The sequence below is a fragment of the Acinonyx jubatus genome, chromosome C2 (assembly GCF_027475565.1).
Source record: "Acinonyx jubatus isolate Ajub_Pintada_27869175 chromosome C2, VMU_Ajub_asm_v1.0, whole genome shotgun sequence".
Classification (NCBI taxonomy): Eukaryota; Metazoa; Chordata; class Mammalia; order Carnivora; family Felidae; genus Acinonyx; species Acinonyx jubatus.
This window is the reverse complement of record NC_069384.1, coordinates 68,105,879-68,124,941: the sequence shown is the minus strand read 5'-3', so window position 1 is coordinate 68,124,941 and position 19,063 is coordinate 68,105,879. Positions and strand designations below refer to the sequence as shown.

Genomic DNA, 19,063 nt, shown 5'->3' with positions numbered 1-19,063 from the left:
TAGTGCCTGGCCCAGGACAGGCTCAGTCGGGGTGAACTGTTTCTGTCAGTATCCCATCCCCACCCCTGTTGTTGACTCTTCTGACTTTCATTGCTCTGAGTTGGTGGCTCAGACCTGACTCTTCAAGCCTCTCTCTCTTTGTTTTCTACTTGCAGGGACCTTTGTGAAGAAGCACAGTCAGCCTGTTGTTTCCAAAACCTTGGGGTAAGTTGTGGAATATTCAAACCAAGGGAAGGGCCAGATTGGCTTTTCCTGCTGACCTGGCAGAACCAGGTCTAGGGTGTGAGTATTCTTAGACATCCTGGGCTATAATAACTTAACACAGGAGCCTACAGGGATGTGAGGTGGCCCTCACACAATGCCTGTGGATAGCCCCTTTGACTGGTTCAACTGCTAAATGCTGAGGAAGAAGTGGCCATAGTCTGCAGGGATCACTGACAATCAAGGCAATAGTCAGAAGATGTAAGTAAGCAGACCTAGAAGAGGCAATCAATATGTGACACCTCTTATGGAAAGTAAACCTGTATTGGTAAAGATAAGTAACAGTTGCTGCTATAACAACTTATATCAAAGTCCACTTAGATATTCTTGAACAGGTGGAAAGCCTTGCCATCATCTTTCAGGGACCCAGGCTCCTTCCTTCTTATGGTTCCATCATCTCTTGGCCTTGGAGCTTCTCTTGGATCTTTTGCATCTAGAGAGAGAGTGTGGAGAATCTCACAGGCAGTTTTTGTGGGTTTAGTTGAGAGGTGGCAAACGTCACTTCCACTTGCAGTCTGTTGGCCAAAACCCAGGCTTTTGGCCAGAGCTCAGTAGAATTCAGGTATACCTTACTTCAAGGGAGGCTCTTATATGAAGTCTGGTTGGATGTTCAGGAGGTAGAAGAAATAGGCTTTGGTGCCACAGACATTTCCAGAGGGTACACGAGAAATGTGTTTAAGGCACGGCATTGGGAAGGTTGCCCTCTGCTGGTATCTGACCCAACTTAAGTGACGTGGGTGGAGGGCAGAGAGAATATCTGAATTGCTACTGCACTCTGCTGATTTCTTTCCAGGGACAGATTTGCAGCCCCCGCGGTGGAGACCCGTCCCAGCATCTGGGGAGAGTGCCCACCGAAGTTTGCTACCAAGCTGGGTCGAGCCGTAGTCAAAGAGGGACAGATGGGACGGTTCTCCTGCAAGATCACTGGCCGGCCCCAACCCCAGGTCACGTGGCTCAAGGTGAGGTTTTATCTGCCCCAACTCTGGCCCAGGCCTGGGGACCCTGAAGGTGGAGGGTTAGACCCTTGGACCGACAGGAGTCTGTCTTTCCAATCAGTTCCTTCTGTTTCAACTCTAGTCGTTCTCTAGGGTTCTCTGTAGGTCAGTAGTCATGCTTCTTCTTGCCCCTATTTGCACACTCTGCCTCTGTTACTCAGCCATCAATGTCCTGTAATCCATATACTCCCCAAACAGCATTAAACTTCTGAGTCAGTACAGACATGACCATGTCAAGAGAGTGGAATTTGAAGTCATGAGACTAGGTTTCAAGCCACAGCTCCATCATTCATGAAACATGTGATGCTGGGCAAGTCATTTGTCTCTTGGAACCCTGGTCTCCTTATCTGTGAGGCAGAGATGATCCCACCTATCTCAAAATACTCTCTGGAGTATTTCATCAGGGCTGGACAAGGTGAAGGCAGAACAGAGGAGAGGGGGAACAGGGCCTTGAGGAGATGTGGGGAACATTTGGGGTCAAGGCCTGCGAGAGTCGCTTTCATAGATGGAACTCCTGGATGAAAATGAGTGATGGGACACTTTTAGCTATTTCCTAATTCTCCTGGACTGACCCTGGAAAAAGAATAAAGGAGAGGGAGGCAAAGCAGAACCAAAGTGAGGAATGTAGGATGTCTTAGGCTCCTTTGGAACTAGGGCTCCTTTGGAACAACTTCCATATGCCTGCTCTAAGCTGGACCTGATGCCGCACCACACACATAGACCTCAAGTCAGGGCCCTTGGATTGTCCAAGGATTCCTCTCTGAGCACATTGACAGAGCCCAGAGCAAAGGGTTCTGCCTGTGCCTGGTGTCTGTCCCCCCGGGACTGGCAGGAGGTAGGATAGTGCCAAAAGGTAAACAGGTTTCTCTGACCAAACTACCCTCTGCCCATCCACAGGGAGATGTTCCCCTGAAGCCAAGTGCCCGTGTATCTATGTCTGAGAAGAATGGAGTACAAGTTCTGGAAATCCATGAGGTCAGCCGAGATGATGTGGGAGTGTACACGTGCATGGTGGTGAATGGGTCGGGGAAGGCCTCCATGTCGGCCGAGCTTTCTATCCAAGGTATCGACTGGTGGGCGGGCCAGTGCAGAAGGCCCCTCCTAGAAGGAGCTGCTGTTCATTACAGATCTGTGTGACACTGACCCGCCCACATACCCATGCCTTCCCTAGGGGCGAGATCTTGAACTTAGTCACTGCACTGTGCCCCACGCCTGTGTCTGCAGCCTTTTCTTCTTGCTCAGACTCCTTTTTGTATCTCTAATTGCCACTGGAAAAGTCGACGTTGCTCATGTCTCACCATCACCTCAACTTTAACCTGCCTAAGATTTAACTTATCATCTACTCTGTCCTTCTCTTCAAGTCTTCCCTCAACTTAACTCTTTCTACCCCTGGATTCTGCTTTTCTTTCTCACCCGGGCTGGGCATTTCAGCATCTCCTTTGACTCTTGCCTCCTCCTTGCTGTAGGCATCGGCCCCTGTCCGTTCTCCCTAGGAAATCTCTTTGAATATGTCTCCTCTTTGCATTCCCCTTGGCTCCGCCACATCCAGCCTGTGGAAGCAGGAGTGTGGGCAGGGAAGGGGATTGGCATCACTCCGCAGAGTGGGAACCTTGAGCAAGGTGGGATTTGGGGGAGTCAGGGAGAGAAATGACCTTCAATCTCCTCTTCCTGTCTCAGAAACGATTCCTCCTTGCCGTCTTCACCATTGATGTCTCAGGTGTTTTTCTCAACTCACAGAGAGTTCTACATTGCAACCCAGGACATAATATATATAAATATATATAAACATATCAAACCGAAACAAGTTTCATAAAACAGTCCCGAGTTGTACTATGTACAGTATGTGCTGGTATTCTCTATTCCATCCTATACTATCAAAAGTCCTGGTCCTGAAAGAAGTAGACTTTACAGCTCACCATGGGATGGAGACTCACTGTTGGACATTGAGAAGAGTGATTTAACCACTCCCTCTACTTGCCCTAGCACTGAATTAAAGAACTGCTCCCTTCTCAGATTCTTAATGGCAAAATGATACGTTGCCTGGGATATGTTTTAAAATACTCCCGGGGGAACCTGGGTGGCTCAGTCGGTTAAGCGTCCAACTTCGGCTCAAGTCATAATCTCATGGGTCATGAGTTTGAGCCCCATATCGGGCTCTCTGCTGTCAGAGCAGAACCCATTCTAGATCCTCTGTCCCCCTCTTTCTCTGTCCTTCCCCTTCTGGTTCTCTCTCTGTCTCTCTCTCTCTCAAAATAAATAAACTTATTAAAAAATACTCCCAGGAGAAATTCCTCTAAAAACCAAAACAAAGAGGGATAAGAAAGACTGGTAAAATGTCACTATTTTTTAAATCTGAGTGATGGCTTTCTGAGTTTGTTATATCCTCTCTACTAGTGTATGTTTTGAAATTTTCCAAAATAAAATTTTAAAAAAACAACGTGGCAGGAAAAAATATATGGTATTTTTTTCTCTTTGAAGAACTGACTGTATTTTTTTTTCAATGTTTATTTTTGAGAGACAGAGACAGAGTATGAGTGGGGGAGGGGCAGAGAGAGAGGGAGACCCAGAATCCAAAGCAGGCTCCAAGCTCTTAGCTTGTCAGCACAGAGCTGGACACAGAGCTCAAACTCACAGACCACAAGATCATGACCTGAGCTGTTCGATGCTTAACCGACTGAGCCACGCAGGCGCCCCATCACTGTATATTTTTAAAGCAAGTATTTGTGAAAACTGGTCACTTTGGGAAGTTTGTTTTCTAGGGCCATATGTAAGTTAAACTGTTTGGGTTTGAACTTTTCAGATGTTTATTTTTGTTTGTCCCATAATTGGTTTCCTTCTGTGGCTAGTGAACAGGACAGGTCCCGTGGCACAGAGTATGGCCACTGAGGCCACCATAGATGGCCCAGGGAAGCCCTGGAAATGTTGACATTGTCTCAGGGGAGGGCTCAGAGGAGCTCATCAGATCCACCTGAGTAGTTCAGGACCAGGAAGCTGAGGGAGTGAGGGAGGTAGGAGTGGAGGTGAGGGGCAGAGTGGGAGCTGGGGACGTGAACACTCCATAAGAAATGAAAAACAGTGTTGTCTTATCACTTTCTCGTCTCGGTACCTGTAATATTCCACTAACAGTCTACCCCTCTCCCTTTTTCCAGGTTTGGACAATGCCAATAGGTATGTCTAGGCTTGTAGTCGTTGTTTCCATCTTGGGATGCCCTGCAAGAAAAGAGGTTGTAATGGAGAAATGCCTCGAATTTCTGAGTCGTCATATAGGAGGGAGAACTGACTGTTGGGGGACATGGTTGTGTTTGGTCTCATTCTCCTGTTGCAGTAGGCCATACAGGTTCTGTAGTAGGCTTGCCATCGTAGTGAGACTCTTGAAGACACAATGCTGTCATCTTTCCCAGAGTCTGGCCAATGCCTTTACCAGTTAGCAGTCATTAGGAAGGGTGCTGTGCCAGGCAGAATCCACTCACCCATGTAGCACGTCTTCATCAGGAGCTTCCTTGTCCATGCGTGAGGCCCGGGGCTAGACGCTGGGTCTGCAGGGTGGGCAGACGTCTGGTGGAGAGAAGGGACTTTCAGCGGAGCTACCATAGTTACCAGCTGCCGTGCATCTGAGGAAGGGTAATGAGCAGCGCTAATTTAGATTAGAGGTTCAGAGAAGCCCATCCTGAACACTTGACATTGAGCTCAGGCCCTTGAAGGGTGGTGTTAACCAGAAGAGGAAAAGCTCAGGGAGGGAGCATTCTCAGGAGAGGGGTGGTACGGAGGGGAGCCGCAAGAGCACGTGTGTGGCTGTAGCATGGTAGGCGTCGAAGATAGTCTTGTGAGGTCCAGGAGGCAGCGGGAGCCGGCTCACATGGGCCATCTTGAGAAGCTCAGTGCAGCAAAGATCGGCTGTGCTTCTCACGCAGAATCCAAAATGGATGCAGAGAACCAAATGGATCAGAGGGGGCCAGCGGGGACAAGGGGGAGCCAGTTGTGTGGTGGGAACTAGGGTGGCACTTGGGTGGAGGGGGAGAAAAAAGGCTGATTGGATAAGTGCAGACAGAATTCTGGATTGGGATGAGGGGCAGGGAAGTGTCAGGAATGACTGCTTGCCTTCTGGGTTGGGATGCTGAGAAAGCTGCAGAGAGCAGCTTTCTTTGTACTGTACTCTGCCTGTACTCTGCCTTTGCCTGTACTCTGTCTTAATTGGTAGGCTTTCATGATCCCGTGAAGAGTAGTGTTGGTGAGTAACCAGATGATCATTCTATTTCTCCTCCTCCCTCCCCATTGCCCGCCCCTCCCCCTGCCAAACCACCACCACACAGGTCATTTGTGAGAGGAACAAAGGCAGCCAAATCAGATATCAGGAAGGAAGTGACCAATGGAGCGACGCAGGGGCCGAAACTGGGCAGCCTGGAGCCTGCAGCTGAAAGAAAAAACTGCTCTGGCACCCAGAGAGGTGGCTCCCCGACCTGGGCTACAGGTAGCCATCCTCAGCCCCTGCGGGAGTCCAAGCTGGAGCCGTCTGGGGACCCACCTAGGAAAGCCCTGAGCAGCCCCATCCTGCAGAAGACTTCCAGCACCATCACCCTGCAGGCCGCAAAAGTCCAGCCGGAACCAAGAGCACTGGCCTCAGGCGCCCTCTCTCCTTCTGGAGAAGACGGGGAGAGGCCAGCTGCCCCCCCTCCGGCCACCCTCCCCACCAGGCATTCTGGCCTGGGAAGCCAGGAGGTTGTGAGCAAGGTTGCTACCAGGAAAATCCCCATGGAGAGCCGGAGGGATTACACATTCCCCAAATTTGAAAGCAAGCCCCAAAGCCAGGAAGTCAGTGAAGATCAAATAGTCAAGTTCAGATGTGAGGGTGAGTAGAGCTGAAGAGGGTCACTGCCCCACCCCACCTCACCAATGTAGCCCCTGGGTGACTACTCCCTCCCACCTGGCCCAGAAGCCACCTCACAGGGGTCTTCCCTCAGGAAGGACTCAGTCTAGTAATGTGCCTTGTTCTGGAGAAACACCCAGCAGTGGCCCGATGTTCGTTGTTGGATAGGGCCTTGGCCCTGTGCCCTAATTCTTACCACTCTAGAGGGGAAAACCCATCATCAATATCACCATCAAAAAACAAGCCACAGGGGCTCCTCTTTTCTCCCTTCTGCTGGCTTTGGCTGATCTGGAGACCTGGCTTGTCATCCTATGTCTGTCCTCCCCAAGGACCCTGCCTCCATCTTGAGATGTTTACTCCTGCACAGTGCAGGGTGAGGGGTAAGAGCCTCTTCAGTGGGAGGGCAGCTCACACCAGCCCTAGCTCCTCCCATGGGCCCAGCATGCTGCCCGCCCCACTGGCACAGTACGCTTTCTGGGAGCCTCATGCCCTTTGCCTGGCCCTGTAGTTTCAGGGACCCCAAAGCCTGAAGTGACCTGGTTCCTGGAAGGTGCCCCCGTGAGAAGACGAGAAGGCATTGTTGAGGTTTATGAGGAAGGCGGATGCCATCACCTCTGCCTGCTCAGAGCACGGGCCAGGGACAGTGGGAACTACAGCTGCACGGCCTCCAATGTCCAAGGCCAGGTGTCCTGTGGCTGGACTCTCTTGGTGAAACGTGAGTACACTCCTCCAGTCACCCTGGGTTTTCCGTGGTGGGGCCATCCATGGGGTGCTTCCTACACCACAGGAGTGTCGCCCCCTACCACCCCCATGCAGGGTGTACAACCCCACAGAAGCACCGTCCCCACCCACATGCCAAGGCCAAAGTCATTGCTCCAGGACCGTGACTCCTGATCAGGAGCTCACACCACAGTCCCCTCAGAATAAGCATGCCCACACCCCATGCCCAGCCCTGCCCAGAGCTCCCTTTTCTGGGTTCCTCAGCTGTCCAAGGAGTGCCGTGACTCATTCTTGTAACCACAGAGAACCAAATGTTCACTAAATATACACATTTAGAGTCATAGGAGATGATGTGGGATCCCGCATCTTTTATGTTTACTGAAATATCTGTTTATAAAAGTTATGCATGTTCACGGTGGGGGATTTAAACACAAGATGATCTTATGACTCAGAAACATTAAAAGGTATTTTAATGTCTTTAAAACAAAATCGGCATTGTGCTGTTTGTATACTGCTTTCTATTCTAATTTGTTCATGTTACATAAGCATCTTTCTATATGATTTCTTTCTATATTACCTTAATATTCTTCAAAAACATGATTTTTAAAAAGTGTTTGCATACTTATTTTTAAGAAGGAGAGAGGGAGGGGCAGAGAGAGAGGGAGACACAGAATCCCAAACGTGGAGCTCAAACTCACGAACTATGAGATTGTGACCTGGGCCGAAACCAAGAGTCAGACACTTAACCGACTGAGCCATCCGGGCACACCTCAAAAACATGACTTGAACAGCCATATGATATTTCATAGAATAGCGTATCTGATTTAGGCTTGCTCTTATCATTGAATATTTACGTTGTTTCCATTTTTTTCACTGTCGTAACAAAACTGTGATAAATATCCTTATACCCATCTAACTCTATAAAATTTCCTCCTTATTTTGAATGCTACTTAGGGACCCTCAGCCCATTGAGGAACATATTAAACCACAGGGATAGAGTCAGCAAATTTCAGGCTGTTGGAAGTTCTATGGGACAAATACCCTCTGCCTATTTTTTTCAACAAATAAATTGCAAGAAAAAGAGGAGGAAGGAAAATTTCCAATTGGAAACTTTGATGAAAAGATACATGAGATATCAACAGTTGTAATCCATGGACTTTCTGTGGATTCTGATTGAGACGCCTTTAAAAATGTTTTTTAAATGAGAACACAAGGAAAGTTTGAGCATCCACAAGATATTTGATATAAAGGAATTAGTGCTATTTTTAAGATACGATGATCTTGTGGGGTTTTTTTAAGTCTGTGTAGTTTAGAAATATAAATTGAGTTATTTACTGGTGAAATCATATGATTTCTGATATTTTCTTCAGAAATAATCCATGTGTAGTGGGAGCTGGTGGGCATTAAAATGATATGAGATTGGCCATAAGTTGATAATTATTAAATTTGAGAAACAGATATATGATAATCCACTGTACTGCCCTCTTTACTAGAGTGTATGTTTGAAATTTGCCATGATAAATGTTTCCAAAAAAAGAAAGGAAAAGAAAAGAACTTAGTGCTTCATCCATACAGTAGGATTGCATGCAGCCAGTAAAACAAATATGGCGGATCTGTGGGCTCTGATGGTGAAGCATGTCCAAGATATACCAGTAAGGGAGAAGAGCCAAGTGCAGAGCTGTGTGTATCATATGCTATTTGCACAAAAGGAAAAGAATCTATGTAGATATGTGCACACAGATGCTTACGTGTGCATAAAACATTTCTGGAAGGGTCCACGACTTGTCTCAAGGAAGGGAAACTGGGGATTCTTAGGAAGAGGTGGGGGTAATCTTACTTCTCACTACATGAATACAGTTGATTTACTTCTCAATTGGGATTTTTCCTATGTTCATGAATTTCTTCATAAGAAATAGTATCCGTTCCATTTGGAGGTGGGAGTTCCTATAGAGTTCACAAGTCCAAGAGCCTGAGCCTCATCATCCCAGGCTCTATGCATGGGATGGACACATGGCATCATGTCCACCGAAAGTTAAAAAGCATCATTTTGCCAACCAACATTGTTGGAGTGTTAACTAGCATTATTATTAAATGGAAGCTATGCATCAAGATTCTCCTTACAGTCAGGTAGGGATGAAAGAGAATGTGGTCTTCAGAGCTACCACAGACCCGGGGCAAACGGGATGGGAATTAAGCCCGCCATAAAGCTGGCTCTTCTTACCAACAGTCAGCTGTTTGTTTTTGAATGAATGCTGCTCAGAATGTTGTAAGTCTTTGGTTAATGCCCAGAGTTCAGAAAAAGTTGAATTTGACTGTGTTTGCCAGTGTCCTTGTCACTTGTATGGAGGAGTGGATTTTAGAAGCCCTTATGCTGTCATTGCAAAAGTACTTCTCGACTCCCCCTCCTCCTGGAGACACTGGCTGGTCTAAAACCGTTCCTGATGACTTCACCAGCATGCAGGTCACCTGACACATGTCTTTTCACCTTCTCTTGCAACACCCTCTTTCTCCCTTTTGTCCCGTTGCTGCAGAAGAGCTGTCTGTCTCTGTTACCTGGACTTCCCTCTCCATCCTTTCCTCTCTCTACAAAGATCTTATTTAATGATGATTTACTCTCCCATCATTTCTTCAATCTGTCTCCCTCTCTTTATCCAGAGTCTCTCTCACTTCTCCCTAGAAGCATGCTCTGGTCTTCCCTATGCTGAAAAAGGAAAGAAAGTCTTCCTTCTGCTCGACGGCCCCTGAAGCTCCTCCTTGATTTCTCCACTGTCTTTCACCCCAAACTTGCTGCAGGTGTAGTATTGATGCACAGCTTCCATTTGATAACAACAGCTCACACTCCGCAAAGACCTGCTCAACGTGCCAGGCTTTGTGCTAGCATTTGTGCTAGCTTTGTGCTAAATGCTTTCTCTCTGGGGGTACCTGGGTGGCTCAGTCGGTTGAGCGTCCGACTTCGGCTCAGGTCATGATCTCGTGGTTTGTGGGTTCGAGCCCCGCGTCGGGCTCTGTGCTGACAGCTTGGAGCCTGGAGCCTGCTTCGGATTCTGTGTCTCCCTCTCTTTCTGCCCCTCCCCCACTCGTTCTCTCTCTCTCTTTCTCTCTCTCTCGTAAATAAATGAGCATTAAAAAAATTTTTGTTTTAATGACTTTGATTTTGGGCACCGGGGTGACTCAGTCAGTTAAGCATCTGACTTTAGCTCAGGTCATGATCTCATGGTTCGTGGGTTCGAGCCCCGCGTCAGGCTCTGTACTGACAGCTCGGAGCCTGGAGCTTGCTTCAGTTTCTGTGTCTCCTTCTCTCTCTGCCCCTCCCCCACTTGTGCTCTCTCTGTCTTTCAAAAATAAATGTAAAATAAATAAATAAATAAATAAATGCTTTATCTCTGTTATTCCATTCAGTTATCCCAACAGTCTCATGAGATCATTGTAGTCACACCCATTTTCCAGATGAGAATACTAAGCTGTAATGAAGCTAAATGACTTGTTGGAGGTCACACACCTTGTGAAAGGTGGCATATTTCTTACCCATGTTGGTCTGACAAAGAAGTCCGTATTTTTTCAATGGCTATCTACGGCATTTCCCTGGGAGGGAATTTGATGTTGGCTGGGAAAAGGGATAGAAGTGCCTTCCCACAGCTCTCGAGGTAGTCTGTTCATCCCTTCCCTCAGTGGCAGTGAAGATCACATGCACCATCATTCTGACTGTAGCTGCTCTCCTGCGGCCTTCTCTCCCCGTAGGGGAGCTCTGGTGTGGGGGTAGAAGGGCGGATGTAGCTGGGCAAAAAGCCTGTCTTCACCATTGGGCTTAACCTGGTCTGTAAAGTGAGCTTAAGATAGCAACCTCATGGCACTGTCACAGTCACATCTAGAAAAGTACTTGGCACATAGTAAGCCCTCAAGTACCCGTCTTTGCCCTTGAACTCCTGCAGTATAATATGGCTTACCCCTCACCACTGCCTGGACTAGCTTCTCTTGAAACGCACTGGTGAGGCTTTTTCTTAATGTTCATTTTTGAGAGAGAGAGAGAGAGAGTGGGGAAGGGGCAGAGACAGAGGGAGACAGAGGATCCAAAGCAGGCTCTGCACTGACGGCGGACAGTCTGACGCGGGGCTTACGAGCTGTGAGATCATGACCTGAGCTAAAGACAGACGCTGAACCAACTGAGCCACCCCACTGCTGAGGCCTCGTCTAATCACCAAACCCATTTCCTCTTCTCAGCTGTCAGCCACCTTGACGTTTCTGCAGCATGTTCCAGTTGTAGAAGAGATTATCTATTCCTATTGCTCTTAGTTAAGATCCCCAAACTACAAAATGCTCCCCAATTCACCAATGTAGAGGGCTTCTGGAAAGTTCAGCTCAGTGGTTCTCTACTCGAATATGCATCAGAATCATGAGGGAACTTAGTAATGCATAGTCCCAGGCCCCCAGTGGTCCTGAACCATCGACTTAGGTTGGAAAACTACAACACACGTGAGTCTTTGTCCTGGAATTGGAAAAAATAGTAATTAAAACTGAAACGTCCTTACCAGTGGGCATGTTGTCTCTACAAGTACAAAGATATTCCCAAGATTGTGCAGGTATGATAGAATATGTTAAAGGAGAGAAGGGGCATGAGAAAGTGGGGAAGAAGTTCTGTGGATGCTCCAGGACACAAAAGGAAGCCAACCTAGGAGGTGCCTGAGTCCCGGGTGCGGGGCGGGGGTTGGGGGAAGGGGTACAGGCCCGTGTCCTGAGCACTCCCAGACCTGGGCTGTTCTGTGACCATGAAATAGGCCCTGCCGCTTTCTCTGCCTCCCAGGCCAGGTCTCCACACCTGTGGTGCTGCCTGCCTCCAAGTGTGAAGATAGGTTAAGGTCCAGCCAGGCTCCTAAGGAAGCTCCGGGTGTTTGGGGCAGCGAGGCATCTGCCTGTGAGGCTCAGGGTGACTGCAGTCTGTCACCAGAGCAGGCCGGGGTGGTCTGAGGTGGCCTGTCTGTTCTTTGCCCTTGCAGAGCTGGCTGTGATGGAGGTGGCTCCCTCATTCTCCAGTGTCCTGAAGGACTGCACTGTCATTGAGGGCCAGGACTTTGTGCTGCAGTGCTCAGTGCAGGGGATCCCGGTCCCCCAAATCACTTGGCTGCTCAATGGTGAGTTCCCCCTGCTCCAGCCCTCTGGGCCCTTTGGCCCTGCCTGCATACTCACTTGGCTCTCCCCCATTTATTGCTCAGAACCATCTATGCATAAGTAGGAAATGCTGGGTACAGAGGTCACAGGGTGCAGAAAGATCACAGCCTACTATTGCCCGGCTGGGGACACTGGGCAAGTTACTATTCCTATCTGAGCCTTGAGCTCCGGCAACATGGGAATAACATTAACTACCTTCCAGAGTGGCAGATGTGAAAATTGAGTTAGTTCCTTAATACAGAACAGTTAACGTGCCTGGTACATGAGTGCACAAGCAATTTGGTTCATTTTTGTGGCCAGGCTCATAGTAGACCCTCAATAAACATTTGTTGAGTCAATAAATGAACAAGTTAAATTAGTGAACCACACTGGAAGTTACTCATGGAACCTCACCTTTTATTTAGTGGCAGTTGGTTTGGGGATTCATAGACCAGTAATTTTTTTAATGGTATAGTCCTAGAGAGACATGCCAACTTTTTGTTTGTTTGTTTTTGCCTGGTAAGGTCTTTTGGAAAGAAATTGGTTATCTCGTATTATCACTCTTCTCTTTTTAAAAAAGCCTTTCAATTCCAAAATTATGGGAGGAATCTAATTTTAGAACTAACAACACTTCATAACATTGATGCCATTGAGCAGCGTCTGCTTTGGGGATCCACAAGGAGGGTGAAGGGGCACCTGCCCATCAGGAGACAAAGGGCACTTCTCCTCTACCATCGAGTGGTCGGATGACCTTGGACACCCCACTTTACCTCTCTGGGCATCAGCTTCTTTATGGGTGAGGAAATGGGCTGGAACAAAAGGTTTGGGACCTCAGCCAGTTTTCAGGGCTGATAGAATATGCCCCTCAAGGGACAGCGGCACCCTGTCACCTATGCACCAAATAGCCCCTAGTTGTTTATCCCGTTGACGTGTTACCTATAAACCTTCCTAGTTGGTATAGTTTGCTGAGGCTGTGGTAGAAATTATCTCTAGTGAGTGAGAGAAGGTTCCATGTAGTCTTTCTATGTGTCATCTTCTTGGACAAATAAGTGAAAATTGAGGTCGCCCTTCCCTCCACTCCTCACTATGGACAGAGCTTCTGTCGGATCCTGTGACTGACTACAAACAGGCAGCCTCCTTGCAGCTGGAACAGAACATGGGCATGAAAGACTAGTCAAGGATCTGAGTAAGAGAGTTTCACTTCCATCTGGCTCAGAATCCAGACCAGAGGTCCAGACACATTTTCTATAAAGGGCCAGATAGTAAATATTTTCAGCTTTGCTGGCCATACAGCCTCTGTCACAACTACTCAACTGTGCTACTGTGGCATAAAAGCAGCCAGAGGCAAGTTGTAAATGAATAAGTATGGCAGTGTTGCAATAAAACTTTATTTGTGGACACTGAAATGTGAATTTCATATGATTTTCACGGATCACAAAATATTTTACCTTTGATTTTTTTTCAACGATTTAAAATATGTAAGAACTATTCTTAGCTTCCAGACCATACAAAGGCAGGCTGAAGATCAGATTGGGCCTGTGAGCAATAGTTTGCTGACCCCTGGTCTGCACCCCTCAGGACTGGGAAAAGCAACCCCACCTTCTTATTCTTGGTGAATCTTGGCATTTCCACACCATTACCACTAGAGGGAGAGCGTGCTCAAGTTCCCTTGGCTGCTGACTCTGGTCTTCCCAGTCTTGGGGTCCGAGAGTTCTGGGTCTCCCAATTCTATAATTCTGAGTGCCCTGAGCCAACAGCTCCTTTCTGGGGCCACCATTCCATCCCACGCTTGTAGGGCCAAAATGAGTTACCCCCCCAGTAACAAAAGAGGTGTCAAACATTTTATTGGCACATTTCGACAGCAGAGGCCCTTTGATGGCAGTCATGGAATGTACTGGTATTCTCAAGGAAGATAGGTTTTAGGGCGTCATTTTCACAAAAAGCAAAGAGTAGTGTTCAGTCATCTCAGTAGCAGGATCCTGACCCCCTTCATGAAGTGCAGTAGGTAGGGCAGAATCTCTTCTCTCCCGCCCTATGGCATGCTTGCTTGGCAGTCTCTGCAGTTGTCCCAGAGACACAAAGTGTTGCTATGTGCCTAAGAAAACATTGCATTGCAGGGAGAGGACTTCTTTCTGCACTTTGTCCCTCCCCTACCGCCCACCCTCAATTTTATGAAATGCAAACCAGGACCCTGGAGCCTGACAAGGGAAGAAATTGACAGTTGCTTCCAATATGGTGAATGGACACATTTCTGTTCTAAGGCCAGAATATTCAGTAATGAGATTTTTTTTTCCCCCTGGAAATGAAAGCTCACATCCTGGAATAATAAAGTCCCAGGAACATATAGCATTAAGGAAACCAATGACGTTCATAGCATGTGCCTCTATCTCCATGAAGGACTTTATGTGACCGGAATAAAGGGCATCTTGTAGCGGGGACTCTGAGAAGAAGGGACTAGAGTCATTTTTAGTTTCCCATATTTATCTTTTCCATGGACCCTAAAATGTACTGAAATGGACCCAACTGCAACATCAGGTGGAGGTCACACAACTGCCTTCTGATGAATATATGCAGTGGGAATGAAGTCATTATTTCTGGAGATGTCTAAAAGGAGCCAGGAGCCTCATGTTGTCTGGGTGAGGCCTGTTGTGCCTGAAGCTGGGCTATGGGCCAGATGACCCTGTAAGATTCTTTCCAGGCTCAGAATTCTGTGAAGTCCAGGATGTGGATGTAAGGACTGTTTGTTTAAACAAAATGCACAGAACTATGTCCCTTGCCCTTCTGCATTCTCAATGCCTCCAGAATCTCCCCCCACAGTCCTGCCCACCCCAGCCTTGCTCCTGCACCTCCCTCCATGGCACCTGCAAGCCTCTGTCCAGTTGGCTAGGAGTGGGCCTGCCATGTCATCGGCCCCCCGGTGGATCTGAGCAAGCGTGGCGACATGACAACAGCAGCCCTGCAGAGGACAGGGTTCACATCCCCTCCACTGGAAACCCATTGGCCTGAGCCCTCCTGTGCTTGCCTCCACAGAGCAGCCCATCCAGTATGCTCACTCCTCCTGTGAGGCCGGTGTGGCCGAGCTCCACATCCAGGACGCCCTGCCGGAGGACGATGGCATCTACACCTGTCTGGCCAAGAACACCTTGGGGCAGGTGTCCTGCAGCGCCCGGGTCACTGTCCATGGTAGGAGCCTCTGGGCACCTCTCTAGAAGCACCTTTGCTGCAGACATCTGCTTTGGAGAAAGAGCACTGCACCTGAAGGCAGGCAGGTGGAGGAAATAGCCTCTAGAATGGCCTCACAGTGACCGGGGTGTGCCAGGGCAGATGAATATTCAAAAGCCAATTCCCCACCTCCTCACCCGACCTGGGCTAAGGGAAGATTCAAGGGAAGGAGGCGAGGGCTCCCTTGGCTGAAGAAGCTCCCAGTGTGAAGACTTTGCACACTGAAAAATGACTTACGAGGAGTACTCACGTACTCCCTTAGGACTTAGGTGTCTCACAAATGCCACCTCCCGTGCTGGGGGCTACTGGGTAACAGAGTGCTGGTATTGAGGCTTTGAGAGGGTTGCAGGTTGTTCCCCTTTTCCTTCTGCCCCTGCTCCTCCCCACCAGCCTGGGCTCATTTTCATACATCACCAGCATGGTGTCCAGTAATCTGATTATCATGGTCATCCATTGATCCTTGACAAGCCTTTAGTCCCAGGAAGTTTCAGGGGAGCCACAGCACTCAAGACACAGCTGTCTGTGCTGTGGTGTCAGCAGGCATGGTTACAGTGCCTGGGGAGTGCTTCCCAGGGCCAGGGTGTTCAGGTAAGCCTGCCTCCCCACTCTCACCCCAGCCTGGGCCCCCAGCTCCTGGGTGTGACTGGGGCCTGGGTGCTTGAACCGGGTGCGCTGTGCTCTGTTTTCCCAGCAAACTGGCAGGAGACCATGTCTCTTCTCTCCATCCCCCAGGGTTCAGGCCTCATGGAGAGAGTCTCCCTGTAACGTGAACAGCCACCTTCTGGGTGTGGAGAAGCCACCTTCTGTGTGGAGGCCACAGGACATGGTTTCACTGAAAAGGGCAAGAGGAAAATCATGTGCTGGTTACTTCCTTAAATACTTTCTTCTTTAGACCTCAGCAGCCCTGGGGAGGGCAGTGCTCTCCCTCTTTTACACAGAAGGGTCTGGAGGTCTCAAAAAGTTAATGCAACTTGCCTACGCACACAGGCTAGCAAGTGGAGCTGGCCTTTCAGACCCACATCCTCATGACCCCAAGCCTGTGCTCATTCCCATGCCTGGCCCTTTTCTAGAGCATGCATCCTCTGGCCCAAAGGGAGAGTCTGGGCCCCATGGGCTCAGCAGTGTCACCCCTTAGGGATTAAGGGGCTCATGGTGAGGCTGGCTCTGTGAGGTGCCCTGCCAAGAAAGGGCACATGCCCTGGCCTCCCCAATATCTCTGAAGTTCTCTGGCATGGAGTCATCACTCGGGACCTGGCCTCTGCTTCCTTTCAGGAAGCTGTTCACACCCAGGTGGGAGCCTGAGTCTGACTCCCGGGAATTTGTCAGCCAGAATTCTGGCTGTCATTATCTATCCCCTTTATCCTCACAGATCTCATTTCATGGCTCTTTGAGGGGCCTTGGGAAATTGTAGTAATGAAACAAGAAGAGATCTGAGCCTCCTCTCCTTGGCAGCGGCCCTCACCTTCCTGACAGGGGACTCTCCTTGGAGGTCCACACGGCCTACCCCACAGTCTAGTAACAGGCGAGAGGGCCAGAATGACGTGTGATGAGTCTACTGTCTGAGACTCTCCTGCCAGCGGCCCTGCTAATCCAGTGCCTGTCCCCACTTGCCTGGCTTTAGATTGGATTAAAGAGACCCAGCTGGGCTAATAGCCCTACTGGAGGTGGGGGTCCCCAGACAAAGGATCAAGGGGTCTTTGGGGCTGTCCTCCATGTCCCCAGGTCTGTGGGAGGAGTGAGGCCGGGGTGATTGCCTATCCAAACATGTTTTAAAGCAGAAACAGGTCCTCAGCAAGAACTCTGCCAGAGCCCTTTGGGTTTGCTCTGAGGACAGCCCTGTGTGGGTGAGAACTCCCTCCCGGTGTGGGGATTTACTGGCCTGTGAAGGCCAAACAGAGGCTGAGATACCATAAATGGTGAAGCAGGCTGAGAGACGCAGCCACGCGCTCGAGCCATAGGGCTGGGCCATCTGCACATGAGGGGGGTGGGCTGAGCCTGCCTGCCGCCGTGGCACCCTGGGCCCTGCCCCAAGGCGGCTCGGCTCAGGGCTGGGGGCGGCTGCAAGCTCTACTGTACCGAGTGCTGTTCCGGCCTCCGCGTAGCTGCCCAGGGTCTGGCCTTTCTGCTACCCTCAACATGCTGGGGGCCACAGTCTCATCGTGGCTGTGCAGCAGGCTGCCCGGTGACCTGAGTTCCATTTGACTCGCCGGGCCTCATCTTCCTCTTCTGTGCAGTGGGGACACTGATAGTCACAGTCCCCAGTACTGTGAGGATTAAGTTAATGAATGCATGTAATGTCTTCTGAACAGAGGACGTGCTCAGTGTATGCTGACCCCCACTTTTAAACAAGGTAAAATGCCAAGTCTAACCAGTTTTACCAAAGGACCAACTTTGCCACAGTAGATAGGTGATTGTCTGACGGTCCATATACCTGTTCGTTGGTTTCTAGTGAAGGGAGACAATCAAAATCAGAGAAGGGAGGCATTGGGCCAGACAGGAGAACCAGAGGAGCAAGCCATTCTAGGGACTCTGGCCACGAGAGGGCGCCCTTGAGCAGAGTGCCCTCTCTGGTTTCCAGGGAGGGGTGGTTTCCAGGGCGGCTCTGCCGTAGGCAAGATGAGCGGGAGAGTCCCACAGATGCTGAGGAAGGCCAGGCATGGATGTGCTCTTTGTCACCTCTTTAGCCAAGGTTTTGTAATCCAGAAATCGCTGGCCCAGCACTCTGACATGATTTCTGCAGCCAGCTTACCCGGCTTTCTCTGCCTCCTCTCCATGGCAACCCCTTTCTCCAAACTCTGTCTATCTCCCCCAACGGATGTCACTTCCTCTAGGAAGCCCTCCCTGGTATCCCCAGAATGAGTTATCTTACTGGCTGAAGCACCCTTATCACTGTGCTTATTTGTCAGTAAATCTGTACTGAACCCCTGCTTTGTGCCAGACATCATTCTGGGGAGGCTGCCGTGGGCAGGATTGATAAGCTCTGCCTTCATGGTGTGTACATTTTGATGGGGAGACACCCAACAACCAGCACCTGGTTTAATCCAATACTGACATAGAAGGGTACAAGGGGTCCTTTTGGATGGTGGGTGGTGAAGGAAGACTCTAGGCAGAGGTAACTTTTGAACAGAGACTTCAGTGAGCTGGAGAGAGTGCTGCGAAAGCAGGCAGTACAGTAGGTGCAAAGGCCCTAAAATTCAGAACAAGATCAGCCTGTTCAAGGAACAGTGAGATAAACCATGTGGCTGGAGCATGGTGAATGGGTTGCCAGCGGTAGAGAGTGAGTTCAGGAAGAGACGCAGGGGCGCATCAAGCAGGGCCTCTATGGGTAAGGAGCTCGCAATTTTATTCTTACTGTGGAATTTTACTCTAATTGCTGTTTCGTTGTCTTCCCTGCCAGACTGTTGGCTCTCTGCAGGCAGGGGCCATGTCTTACTCATTACTGCGTGTAGAATGGGGCCTGCTCTGTGAGCATGTGTTCAGTGAATGGATAAAGGCACACGGAGGTCAGTGATCTCCCCAGGGTACCCCTCTGCCTCCCCACTTGCCTGGGTGCTCAGTACTCATTGGCATGTGCAAGAAATCCACAAACTAGCTCTCAAGAGACCCTCAACAAATATTCCTCCTTTCCTGCACCCTCCCTAGAAATAAAATCCCCAGTAGTTAACCAGACAATGAAAGCCCTCCCTCACCACCCCGACCCAGGATGGAGACTAAAGGATGATTAATCTAAATTCCTGCAAAGCCCAGGAAGATCTGAGGGAGAGTAAATATTTCAGTGTATTTGGACTGAGTCACTGGGGTTAGGGAGACACTTCCTTAGGCTAGAATATTTTAGTTTCTCTCCCCCTGAAGTATCTTT

The 19,063-nt window shown here is 49.3% G+C and overlaps 1 protein-coding gene across 6 annotated transcripts in view; it reads left to right on the top strand.

Annotated features, from left to right (window-relative positions):
- The window catches only part of MYLK (myosin light chain kinase), a 276,342-nt gene that overhangs the window by 152,774 nt on the left and 104,505 nt on the right, over positions 1 to 19,063 (top strand). For 5 of the 6 annotated variants that reach the window (XM_053220952.1, XM_027061019.2, XM_027061017.2 and 2 more), the window contains 8 exons: positions 156 to 204; positions 1,055 to 1,220; positions 2,154 to 2,319; positions 4,406 to 4,424; positions 5,567 to 6,102; positions 6,629 to 6,835; positions 11,832 to 11,966; positions 15,013 to 15,165. In XM_053220952.1, coding sequence (XP_053076927.1) covers positions 156 to 204; positions 1,055 to 1,220; positions 2,154 to 2,319; positions 4,406 to 4,424; positions 5,567 to 6,102; positions 6,629 to 6,835; positions 11,832 to 11,966; positions 15,013 to 15,165 — 1,431 coding nt within the window. The remainder of the gene's footprint in view (positions 1 to 155; positions 205 to 1,054; positions 1,221 to 2,153; positions 2,320 to 4,405; positions 4,425 to 5,566; positions 6,103 to 6,628; positions 6,836 to 11,831; positions 11,967 to 15,012; positions 15,166 to 19,063) is intronic. The other variant, XM_053220953.1, reaches the window with a different exon arrangement.